The sequence below is a fragment of the Ranitomeya variabilis genome, chromosome 7, assembly GCF_051348905.1.
Source record: "Ranitomeya variabilis isolate aRanVar5 chromosome 7, aRanVar5.hap1, whole genome shotgun sequence".
NCBI lineage: Eukaryota > Metazoa > Chordata > Amphibia > Anura > Dendrobatidae > Ranitomeya > Ranitomeya variabilis.
The window spans coordinates 64454209-64467770 of record NC_135238.1 but is presented as its reverse complement, the minus strand read 5'-3'; the positions used below and the strand labels follow the sequence as shown (position 1 = coordinate 64467770).

General features: G+C 39.8%; 1 protein-coding gene across 3 annotated transcripts in view; it reads right to left on the bottom strand.

Annotated features, from left to right (window-relative positions):
- GRIN2A (glutamate ionotropic receptor NMDA type subunit 2A) overlaps positions 1-12809 on the bottom strand; it is a 678902-nt gene extending 666093 nt beyond the window's left edge. The window contains exons 1-3 of one of the 3 annotated variants that reach the window (XM_077275211.1): positions 12350-12809; positions 11460-11646; positions 9869-10360 (exon numbers count right to left, since the gene is read on the bottom strand). In XM_077275211.1, coding sequence (XP_077131326.1) covers positions 9869-10267 — 399 coding nt within the window. In that variant the 5' untranslated portion in view covers positions 10268-10360; positions 11460-11646; positions 12350-12809. The remainder of the gene's footprint in view (positions 1-9868; positions 10361-11459; positions 11647-12349) is intronic. The other 2 variants (XM_077275210.1, XM_077275212.1) reach the window with 2 other exon arrangements.
- Between the last annotated feature and the right edge of the window lie 753 nt (positions 12810-13562).

The following is a 13562-nucleotide window of genomic DNA, read 5'->3' as shown; positions in this document are numbered from 1 at the left end:
GTGCAGGGAAGTGGACGCAGGCACCGGAATGTGAGTATGTGTTTTTTTATTTTACATTTACGCTGGTAACCAGGGTAAACATTGGGTTACTAAGTGCGGCCCTGCGCTTAGTAACCCGATGTTTACCCTGGTTACCAGTGAAGACATCGCTGGATCGGTGTCACACACACCGATCCAGCGATGTCAGCGGGAGATCCAGTGACAAAATAAGGTGCTGGCCTTCTAGCTCGATATCACAGCAGGATCCTGATCGCTGCTGCGTGTCGAACACAACGATATCACTATCCAGGACGCTGCAACGTCACGGATCGCTAGCGATATCGTTGTTAAGTTGTTCCGTGTGAAGGTACCTTTAGTCTCACTATGCCAAGCTAGTGGCTAATGATGGAATAATAATGCCCACCAAGAGGAGAAATCGAGACAATGTTTGACAGAGAATAATGACTTTCTATTAGCCACAGCTCGGTCTTTGAGGGAATTGGTCATAAATGTCACTGTAGACTTCGCTACCTCATCTAGCAAACCTGTTACCTGATTTTATTATATTTCTATCACGTTATTCACTGTTATTTTTATAGCTTAATCATTGACTAAGTTGAAAGAAGACCACTTTTAACTCAGCATTTTACTCCCATATTAACCTAGAAAAATCATACGAAAATCAAATTCATGTTATATGCTGGACACAATGCTATGAGACAAAACCACAATTTCTCCTATGGTTTGATACTCAATATAAGGTGACAAACCCCCATATAGGCTTACTATACACATGGCTGCAGGGTCGGACTGGCTGACAGAAGAACAGGTAAATCCCTTGGTAGGCCCCTGTGGAGGAGTAAGCCATTTATCCCTCAACATGAGCAGTAGTTGCCCCAACACACTTAATTCACTATGTATAGACAAAAGTAGCATCTTATCATTCATGCAACAATTTACCTATGATAGAAGCAGAGGTAAATTTGTGAAAGAGAATAATGTAATACATGAATGTAGCTGAACAGTGGGCCCCAAAGTCAGTGTTACTGGTGGGCCTTGCCACCTCTTTCCGACACTGCATGACAGTTCTATGAATTTTCTAATACAATGCCCATATCTTGCTATGTGACAATATGGTACCTTACAGATGCATTATACAGGTTTCCTAGGGGTCCATGGCATGAAGCCAACCATATGACTTTGTCCAAAGTCTGTAGGCTCTGCTAAGCATAAAAAAGTTGCATACCTATATTAGACATTTAGAGCATGAATGTAGGCTATTTTTTAAATGTCTGATAGATGGGATCCTACTTAGGCCATCACTTGTAATTGGGTAGCCTTCAATTAGAACATGTAGGGAGACACTTAAGATAATTTTTACAGACCCACAAAGACAGCTGAGCATGACCATCATTAATGTTGCTGGTAAAGGTCAAAAGACCCCCATTCTCCACGAAGGCGTGGACTGGAGATGCATTATACAAACATATCTGTAAATCCGATATATGTCTGAGATAGGGATACCCTTGTAATTATCATCACACAAAAAAAATATCTACACATATGGCTGATTAATTTTTGATGAGGGTCTGGCCTCTGGGCCCTCCACCGACCATTGTAAAGGGAGCAGTATTTTTATTGCATCTTTCATGTCTATAAGTGATGTGTTTCCCTCTTACAGACCCATAGAAGGGAATGCCAAAGAGGCCAGACATTTTTACTCCATCTCCATTCATACAAGATCCAGCAGTCTACAGTCTCTGGATTCTGGGGATCCGAGCAATAAGCATTCCAGTGAGCAAACATTTATCACCTATAAAGTGATAAATATTGTTTGTGCTATCAATCCATTAACAAATCCTATGAAGAAAATTTCTTCTTCAATTCTGATGAACCATTACTATTTCATCACTCCAGATAGAATTTCCAATATTTTCCACCCTTAAAAAAACACTGAAAATTTATGTAAGTAGCATTTGGCCCTTCAGATATGTAGTACTTCATGTGATACCATCGTAAATGATTTAGGCTTAGGCTTGCCCAAAAGCTACCCAAGCATGTTGATAAAATCAATCTCAAGTATACTGGAAATCATGCAGGAGACACACAAATCCTGCTTTCGGAGATGTATCCTCTAGAAAACATAGTTTTAGCTTATCTAAAATCATATCAGTAAAGTTGTTAATATAAGGAAAATAACTAAAATATTGAGCCTCATTTATCTAAAATTGATTGAAAATGTAGCCTTAGGGGCCCCAACGTCCTACGAAAGCTCGGCTTTTCTTTATTATCCAATTAAAAAAGTCAACCAAAAATAAAAGCTGTGGTAGTTGTGGCCAATAAGGCCAGATTGACTGTTAGGAAAGTTTTCCTTTTTATATAAATGAGCTTTATATTAGAAGGAGGAACACAAGAAAAAAGGTAAAAAAAGCACATAATTATAAGAGGGTTACCCAAAGCATACCCTCACCCAATGTATCTTACTCATTAATTACAAAAAGGTAAGAAAAAATATGGACAAGTTGTATATCTAATTAAAAAACTGTCCAGGTAATTAGAAGTTATCCATGATAATGCTATTTACTTTTATGGTGGTTTCTCAGCTATGCATGGCATGAAATCCACAGCAAATCTGCAGCTAGATCCGCAACAAATCTCCATGTAACTCAAGTATTTTTTGCCGGCTAATTTATTACAGGATTTTTCTAAGATTTGTAGGAAAATTGACTACAGCTGTTTACCACTCAGTTTACGTATGCAAAATATATATGTATATTCAAACATTTATCAGACCATACACTGCACAGTGTCCAAACACATTTCTGACAAAGAATTTCAGATAACCGATTTATGTGCTTGGAAGTGCAGTTTTACATACATAACTTAATTTCCATAACCAGTCCTTGCAGACGGGCAGTAAATTAATTTATCTCCTTAAAATCCCAATATATATTAAATTAAACTCCATTGGATCAGCTGATAGTGGTGGGTTTGGCCTAGCATCAATGGGTATGGGGCCCCTTGACGCAACCCAGACAGATGATGTTGAGGGAGTAAAGGTTCCAGCACATTGGATCTCCAACTCTCAATCTACATGTCCTCTTAGTCATAAGCCACCACCAGAGGAGTATGGCAGCAACTCTCTCATAGAGTCATGGAAGCACTCAGCCGAGCATTCCTGTATATGGAAGATTCGAGGGAGACAGCTGTTGGCCGAAGGAACATTTGGCTGACGGCTATCTTATGCATATGATGGGGCTTCATTTTTGAGATTCTTGACTTTTATATTAGTTTAGATTAGCTAAAAGATTATCTGTTTTTTTTTAAATGGGAATACTTCTAATGTATTATAAATTATATAGATTTATCATGCAATGTTAGGACTCAAGCCCTAGGGAGAAAGTTATACACTGGAGAAGGGTGGATTGATTCACAGGACTTCGCTCCATCAGCCAGATTACTAGTCTCTGGTCATCGGATTGGAGACTCGTCGCCGGATTGGAGACTTTTACCTTCCAGGACCTAAGAACGACTTTTAATTAGTAGGCATGGCACTACATCATTTGTATGGTACACCGTAACTATGACGTTGTGCCAGCTCGGGCTAATCAAAAGTCTCACTGGGGGTCCCAAAAGGTAAGAGATTTGCGAGCCTCTCGTCTAGCGGTCAGAGACTACTGACCTGGCTGATAGACAGAAATCTTAAGACTCAATCTGCCCTTCTCTATTATACACTATAAGTCCTTGTGGCTCAGAAATTGGAGGCATATGGAGATAAAGAAAGACCCAGAAAAGTCTGTATGTGACATATTGTAGTTCTGTATAGGCTGCACGTAATACGGCCATATGTATAAGCTCTGACATTGAGAGAATGGCACTGCAATATAAAAATATATAAACATTCATTGGCTCATCTAATTCTATATGTTTATAGACTAAAAGATGAACTTAATCCCTTCAACTCTACCATTCTCCAGCTCTATAAAATCTATTGTCTGCATAGTCACAGCTCTACTTTAATTCAACTTTCAAAACTCTTTCCAAGTCAATTCTGCATATAAAGTGCGATGTTCTATTGGACGGCATTGTGCATTTGCATCTAAATGGAATTAAGTATTCTAATGCATAACTGAATTTCTATGAAGCATGTTGCAATCACATAGTCATTACCATGACAAATGCTGTGAATGATGTTTACAAAATTAATTGCAGGCATGATACATCTTAAATCCCAGTCTAAGACGCACTGTTTAAGCTCCTGTTCTTTCAAAATCTACATTTTTGATAGAAAAATAGATTTTTTATTCAATATATCAATAAATTTAAAAAGTCAGTATGATACGATGCTGTTTGTGAATGAGTATATAATACATGTAGGTTACTGTATCCAAATATTTTATATGATTGCCAATAAAGTGTGGGTAAAAGGCAAAATTCACACCAAGTTTGTTAGGAATGTTTTAAAACGGCAGCTGAACATTTAGTCCGGGTATATAAAGCTGTAAATCTAATCATTTACATTAAATGTAATTATGCAAAATATGCTCTTTAGCTTCCAACAGTTTTATTGAGAAAAATAGTTGACCCCATATTTAAGAGAACTTGTCTTATGCAGTCGGAGCTATGGGTGACCACATGGTATGCAGAAGAAGCTGAGCAGAATGAGAGTTTGCTGGAAAAGTTGGAAATTAATGGGGTTTTTTGGAAAAGGTTAAAGAGAAACTTACATCCTATACATACTGCTTACTCTATGAGCAGCATGTATCAGGCACCGTCTGTACAAAGAGTGAGAAAGATCAATGAGTGGAACAGGCTGCCACGAAAGGTGGTGAGTTCTCCTTCAAAGGACGTCTTCAAACAGAGGCTGGACAGACATCTGTCTGAGATGGTTTAGTGACTCCTGCATTGAGCAGGGGGTTGGACACGATGATCCTTGAGGTCCCTTCCAGCTTTAACTTTCTAAGATTCTATGATTCTATCTCAGCCAGGTATGTTTGACTTGACATACTTTTTAAAGCTGCCCGAGACCAAGCTGTGCTGCAGACTAGTCGGACAGGTGGGTCCTTGGTGGCGTCTCCTCATCCACTGACCTCCCTCTATGCGTATAGACAGAGACCTGTCAGTCACTGGCAGCTGGCGCAGAAAGTCCGCTGGAGACCCACCTGTCCGACCAGTCTATAGCACAGCATTTCAAAGTCAAACATACCTGGCTGAGATCACACAACCAGTGCCTGATACATGCTGCCCATGGATAAGTCGACATATATCAGATGTCAGGTTCTCTTTAAGTATACTTTTTTTAAAATTAATTTTAAATATTACATAACATCATCTTTACAGACATCTTCATCACTGCCCCCATTGGAGATCACAATCTAAATTCCCTATCAGCATGTCTTTGAAGTGTGGAAAGAAAAAAATGAAACACAATGAGAACATACAAACTCTGTGCAGAAGTTGTTCTTGGTGGGATTTGAAGCAACAATGCTAACTACTTGTATTTTAAGTGGTGGTCTTACTAGTCGACTAGAATCCTATTCGTACTATCACCAAGGATTTCGCTGACTAAAATACAATTTTTACTGAAAAACTTTCCATAAAAAAGTATATAACTCTGATTAGCTCCTTGAGCCTGCAGATTGGATACCATTTTCAACATGACAGATTCCCTTTAAATAGATCTTGTAAGCCCCCCATTGAAATTAGGCGGCCAAACGATGGTTCCCTTGATTGTTCGTAGTTTATGGACACTTTATACAGTTCATAAACTGTATTGTGAGAATGATCTGATGTATAAGCCAAACATAATGGGCAAACATGGCGTGAAGTTTGCCTAATATACTGCTGTTTACGACAGCTTGTATTCGTAATGTACTTCTTATAGGTAGACAACACTTTAGCACATTATGGCAGCTTTTATCGTCAGCAAAATCTAAACAATAGTTGCCATAAAAATGCTGTAGAGCAGAGATGGAAAAGTTAAAGTTCTTTGCATCCATAAAGGTTTAGTAGATCATTCCCAATTTAAAGGGGAGCAAGTTTGACAATATTAAGGAATTTCTTACTATGCGGCTCTCAGCTCAATCTACAGCCTCACATTATAGGCTATGTGTATCCCTGCACGCAGTTTTTTCTCTTATTATTGCTGCAGTGTATTTAAACTAATAAAAAAATCAAATAAAATAAACAGCAACTCCCGTGTGTTGTCCTTCATGGTTACACGCTCGAAACAAGCCCTGAGCAATCGTATGTTGTAGCCAGCCTGTATTACAATATGTAGGAGGCCTGATAAAAAGAAGTGTGACCGTAGCATTAGGACGCAGTCAGACGGCTGTATAAATCGGAGCGAGAACGAAACGCAGTGCATGAACTGGCTGTCATGCTTGGGTCGGGAGAGCCACTGGCCGGTCCGTGCGATGTGATATGATCTCCCTCTGAACTATACGGCCGTCTGATTGCGCCATTAGACTACGCTGGGTTTGTATGTAGTCTGCTATCATGGAGACACATGAGTCTGCAGAGGAGCTGCAGCAGCATTGGGGCACAGTCAGATGGCCATATAAATTGGAGCGAGATCAGAGCTCAGTTCACAGACTGGCTGGCGGCTCTCCCGAGCCAAGTATGACCGCAGCATTAAGGTGCAATCAGACAGCCATATAAATCGGAGCGCAGTGCACGGACTAGCTGGCGGCTCTCCCGAGGCAAGTATGACAGCAGCATTGCGGTGCAGTCATACGGCCATAAATATCAGAGTGCAGTTTTCGGACTGGCCGTCGGCTCTCCCGAGCCAAGTATGACAGCAGCATTGCAGCACAGTCAAATGGTCATAATTATCAGAGAGCAGTTTACGGACTGGACGGCGGCTCTCCCAAGCCAAGTATGACAGCAGCATTGGAGTGCAGTCAAACGGCCATATAAATTGGAGCGAGATCAGAGCTCAGTTCACAGACTGGCTAGCGGCTCTCCAGAGCCAAGTATGACCGCAGCATTAAGGTACAATCAGATGGCCGTATAAATTGGAGCAAGATCCGGGCGCAGTGCACAGACTAGCCGGTGGCTCTCCCGAGGCAAGTATGACAGCAGCATTGCAGCGCAGTCATACGGCCATAAATATCAGCGCAGTTTACAAACTGGCTGGCGGCTCTCCCGAGCCAAGTATGACAGCAGCATTGGAGCACAGTCAGATAGCGATATATGTTGGAGCGCAGTTCATGGACTGGGCGGTGCTCTCCCAAGCCAAGTGTGACAGCTGCATAGAAATACTAAAAGCCATCATGTTCGGGTTGGGAGAGCCACCGGCCAGTCCATGCATTGTGTTCTGATCTCCCTCTGATTTATATGGCCTTCTGAGTGCGCCCTCTGACTATGCTGGGTTTGTATGTAGTCTGCTATCATGGAGACACATGAGTCTGCATGACCGCAGCATTAAGGCGCAGTCAGACGGCCGTATAAATTGGAGCAAGATCTGAGTGCAGTGCAAGGACTGGCCGGCGGCTCTCTCGAGGCAAGTATGACAGCAGCATTGGGGCGCAGTCAGATGGTGATATATATTGGAGCGCAGTTTATGGACTGGCTGAACCTAGTGTGACAGTTGCATAGAAATACAAGAAGCCGTCATGTTCGGGTTGGGAGAGCCACCGGTCAGTCCATGTGTTGGTTCCGATCTCACTACGATCTATACGGCCGTCTGACTGCGCCCTTAGACTTCACTGGGTTTGCATGCAATCTGCTATCATGGAGACACATGAGTCTGCAAAGGACCCAAAATTATAGGATATTTGTTAGTGAAAACTGTTTGCAAAGTTACTTTATGTGTTCTTTTAAACATATTTGAGCAAAAAAATTATTTAGTTACAATTGTGCCCCCAGCTTCTAACAATATTCAGGAGAGTTTACAGCATAGAAATGATGGTCAACATAATAGTGAAAAGGATTCATATTAAAATCAAGTGTCTTGAAAGTTAAAAAAGCTGAAAAAAATGTAAAAAAAAAAGCCTGTAAATAAAATAAAAATACTGAAAACAACTGAGTAAATGTAATCTCAACATGTAACTTGAGGGGCTATTACTAAATGTTTCTCACTGCATTGTATTATGTTAACCCATAACGTGCTCTAGTGGTTAGAAGTCCATGCTGCATTTCTGACAGCTGAGTAATGGGTGTGATGTAACAAAATATTGTACAAAGACTTTCACTTCTATGGGGCAGTTCATCATTTCAATCCACCTGGTCATTCAGTCATTATATATGAATCTGTGTGCAGCTTGCTACATGGAGACTCTGACATATACTCCATTTCTACTGCATTACCTTATAAAGTGGTGTCTACAGAAGTAACCAGGGAACGTCTGACACCATTCTTCTACAGATTAAAACTTTTATGAGAACACTTCTTTTTTTCTTTTCTTTTTCTAAAAACAAATAGCCATTGTGCTTTATGCATACAAATGTGTGAAAATGTTATATTGTTATTTTTTATTTATGTGTTAAATTCACATAGAAAATATGATAGTGCTCAGTTTGCCTCTGTATTTTTAGTGTAATCAGTTTCAACAGTTAGTTAGATAGATAGATAGATAGATAGATAGATAGATAGATAGATAGATAGATAATAGATAGATAGATAGATAGATAGATAGATAGATAGATAGATAGATAGATAGATAGATAATAGATAGAACAATGATAGATAGATAGATAGATAGATAGATAGATAGATAGATAGATAATAGATAGATAGATAATAGATAGATAGAGATAATAGATAGATAGATAATAGATAGATAGATAGATAGATAGATAGATAGATAATAGATAGATAGATAATAGATAGATAGATAGATAGATAGATAGATAGATAATAGATAGATAGATAATAGATAGATAGATAGATAGATATATAATGGATAGCTAGATAGATAGATAGATAGATATGGAATGGATGGATAGATAGATAGATAGATAGATAGATAGATAGATAGATAGATAATGGATAGATAGATATGGAATGGATGGATAGATAGATAGATAGATAAATAATGGATAGATAGATAGATAGATAGATAGATAGATAGATAGATAGATAGATAGATATGGAATGGATGGATAGATAGATAGATAGATAGATAGATAGATAAATAATGGATAGATAGATAGATAGATAGATAGATAGATAATGGATAGCTGGATAGATAGATAGATATGGAATGGATGGATAGATAGATAGATAGATAGATAAATAATGGATAGATAGATAGATATGGAATGGATGGATAGATAGATAGATAAATAATGGATAGATAGATAGATAGATAGATAGATAGATAGATAGATCGATAGATAGATAGATATGGAATGGATGGATAGATAGATAGATAAATAATGGATAGATAGATAGATAGATAGATAGATAGATAGATAGATAGATAATGGATAGCTAGATAGATAGATAGATAGATAGATAGATAGATAGATATGGAATGGATGGATAGATAGATAGATAGATAAATAGACAGATCGATAGATAGATAATGGATAGATAGATAGATAGATAGATAGATAGGCGATAGATAAATAGATAGATAATAGATGATACCATAGAGCGTGTGCGCCATGATTCTCTTCTGTCGCCTATTAATATAAAGTGTTACTTTCAGATAACAATTAGTTCTCCTGTTCCCTGCTAGACCCAGCCTTGAAGTGCTGCATTGCTAATTAAAGTGTGTGAGCAGTAGTAGACGCTCCTCATGCAGTAGTTGAGCAGACCTCAGCACTTTATGCAATGTGATTAATTGACTATGACGTTCAAACTGTGCATTGGGAAGACGATGATATGAAGGCAACCAAAGTAGTGCAGATACCAGTTACATGACGTTGCTGGATCTCTTACCTTTTCTGCCAAAGTCATCGAAGAGCCACCATGAATGCCAAGAATTGGGACGAAAGTCTGAGAAGAAACAAAATCCAAAATCTGAGCTATGGCCTCTTGGTCAGTGTCATCTCCAAATACTACACCATGGATTTTGGTGCCTGACATCAGATCACACACATGGGTGATTATACTCTTGGGGTCTGTCTGGTTTACCAGTAGGGTCACCACATTGACATCAAAGTTCAAGGACATATCCCTTGTCCAAAGTGACCGGACATCTTTTTCTGTGAGATAACGCGTTCTTCCCAAAATAACTGCAATATTCAGGACAGGAAGAGTCTTTTCTGCTCCATAACTCAGATCCACCATATTTAGCAGAGCACTGAGCAGTAACACAGCGTGGCCAAACGTATCCATCTTCTTCAGCCTTACTCCCTGTAGAAAATGATTTTAAAAAGTCTCAGGTTAGTGTCCCACGACAATCTCTCCTCGCCGCCATTGATCGGGAATCTGAACACGGAGAGGAACAGAACAGAACATTTGGTGCAGTGAATACATGTAGCAGAACAATCAATTAGCTCATCAGCTCCTCTTTGTTTTAATATCAGAATATGTCACGTTTTCCCCCACCATAGTTCCCGAGTGACTAACTTGTGAAGATACATTGGGCAGTTATGATGAAAGGCATTGCGAGCCGATACTATAATATAATTGCTCCCATTCCGGCATTGCAATATTGTGAAAACGCTTGAATATGACATGTGGTGCCTCTCTGCATAATTGCTGCACCCCTGCAGATGACAGAGTAGGTCTAACATCAGCAAATATTCCAACGGGGATGCGTTACGCGATTGTTTCAGGAGCAATACATGGGCTGCTATATAATAGCAGGTTTCAGGGATTGAGTGCTATTTTGCTGCATATAGTTCTCGTGTGATACATTATGTATACGGTGTAAACACAAGTAACTGCTCCTACTGCGGACGGAGAATCACCGATGTAACGACGACAGTCTCAGTTGAGCTTGCCTATGACATTCCGTTACTTGTCACCATGGCATCAATTGTGTCTCAGACACTGCAGATTGCATCTACACGGGGATACCCCTGCAGTATCATCTCTGCTGGTCTATTCATTGCTAGGATACATACAGCTAGTTGTAATTTTTTTTTTTTTGGTGACAATCCAATCACTATGGCATATCTTTAGTCTATCACTGCAGATAGCGCATAAGTCATCACCTCTCGAAGAGCCTATTGACCCCCGTTCTTGGCAGAAATGCTCTCTCTGCACAAGTACAGATTAAAGTAATGGGATCATTTCATTATTTTGTGGCTGCGCTGTAAAGCAGCTGATTACTAGGACAGTTGATATCATGGTAAGGGTCTTCCGAGGAGCTTTGCCACCAGACATGCTACATAAAGCAGGTAGAAAAATGGCCATATATGGATTGTATGTTAGGTCTGTGGATTGCAGGGAAGCTCCTGTTATTACGTACATTATGCTTCTGTAAGGCTTTAGCGCCCATTCATATTGGGAAAGAAGAACATGAGCGCCCCCTCATGGCCATGTGCGTCCTAACAAGTTACTATGAAAACAGCTAACATACCAGAGCCTTCAGAATATGTGGTTGCTATTTGGCATGCTGCAAAGTTTGGCATCGCGTAGCGCTCAGCAGCGTTTGTTAGGATGCTCATCCACTCTCTCCTCCAAGAACATTTTTCTTGCTGCAGTTAGATTTGCACAGAGCTGCCAATACTGCCAGCCTCTCCAGTTGGTGTATATGCAATGACTGCCTATGGAAATGCCAACAACAGGACAAACAGAAAGACAATCAGACAGACTGGTATCTTACACATATTGAAAAAAAAAATGCTTTAACATCGCTGCATCGCATGCAATTCTAATTGGATCCAACAGATACATTAACAATCCCAATATTCTCTATAAAATGCCTCCTATGTGAAGAACCATATCTCTTGAATATTTAAGGCTTATTTCACATTTCAAATAATCATTGGTGCTTAAGGAAAAGAAATGACAATATCTTCAGATTTCCTTTTTATACATGATTCCACCCTTTGACTTTCAGACATGATTAGAACTTGACGTAATATATACCTGTACAGGTGTAGGAGAGTTAGTAGATCAGACTACAATGACATCTATGCCACATTCCGATACATAAAGTGACAGAAAATAACAGCATCAAACTGTTATCTGCTTAAGTTTTATGACTTGTATCCCCCCACCCTTCCGGGGAGAAGAAGCCTTGCCATTTAAGTTGATGTGCAAGCGATCTGATTAATATGTATTAAGTGCAAAAATAAAAAAATGCATGAAAAATATACCAAAAAAATAAAAAAAATCTCAGAAATCCATTTGCACTCCGAAGCTGACATTTGATCGTCTCCCTATCGCTCGTAAACACGGCACTCGAATCAATTAATAAGTCATGAGGATGCTACAGTGGAACTAAACAAGATACTCAATACTCACTGCATTCTTCCAAACACTGGAGCCTCGGGCTGAGAACCCACAAAGTCATTTCAGTAAATTCCTTTGCAGATCATTGCAGCAGTCTGTATATAGCTCCGATTCGCAGGGCTACTTGTTCACATCGCACGGAATTGCAGCATCGATCAGCACTGCACAACCCCCATGGTAAAGTTTAGGACACGCTGGACAACTGGAAATTCAGGATTCTCCATTGAAATCTGTTTTCCAGGGTCTACCTTCCTCTTTCTAGGGGGATTTCTGTTTTTTTTCTGCAGCAGAATTGTAGGGAAGCATTGTCAGTCTCTGTATTCCTCATAGCTTTTGGGAAACTGAGGGTTGCAGTCAGCTACACATCCTTAAGGTAAGAGAGAGAATTACAGCTCAACCCCACTGAGTGAGAGCATTGCAAAGAACACAGACATTGAATGCAAAGGCGACCAGAGCTGCAGTCAAGTTCAGAGAAGCCGCTCTGGTACAATACAGCCTGAGCATCCTTTCTGTATTCTGCAGAAGTTCTCCCAGGCTGCTATGCAAACTGAGACACAGCAGGTGTGTTTGGCAACAGAAACAAATTGGTGTTTTTGTATTGGATTTGTAGCTGACACCGTAATCTGCACATGATACATTCCCTGCTGCGATCGACAGCAATATCTTATTACTTGAATCGTATTTACTACTAAAAAATAAATAAATGAATGATACTTTAACGCTTTAACGGAAACATCGTTAGCACTTGACGTGATGGGGGATGAGTGTTTTCTTGAGATATGTCATTATTCACGCTGCTGTCCGCGGTGCTGAAATATCGCAGCCTGTGTGCCATTCGACAGGCAACTTGAGTAGCTTGGCCAGCATTTGTCTGTGCCTCCAGTCACTAGATCTCTACAAGACATGATGTCTCATGCAGATATACGCACACTCTCATGCAGATACACACACACTGCATCAACAGTGCTAAAAAGATGCAGCTAAAGCCAGTGTGCGTGTGTGTAAAATATGTTTTCCATACATGCAGTAAATGTACAATGTCAATTATGTTATTATTCAAAATTACAACATACATTTAAAAATCACAGCAAGTGCAGCCCCTAAAGGGTTGGAAGTCTCCCATTTGAGTAAAGCATTGTATTCGGCTACGTCTGTCAGACTTTAGATGGAGTGACAGTGTGCACGCTTGGCCAATGGTCTATTCAAACAAGGGACACAGGATCCC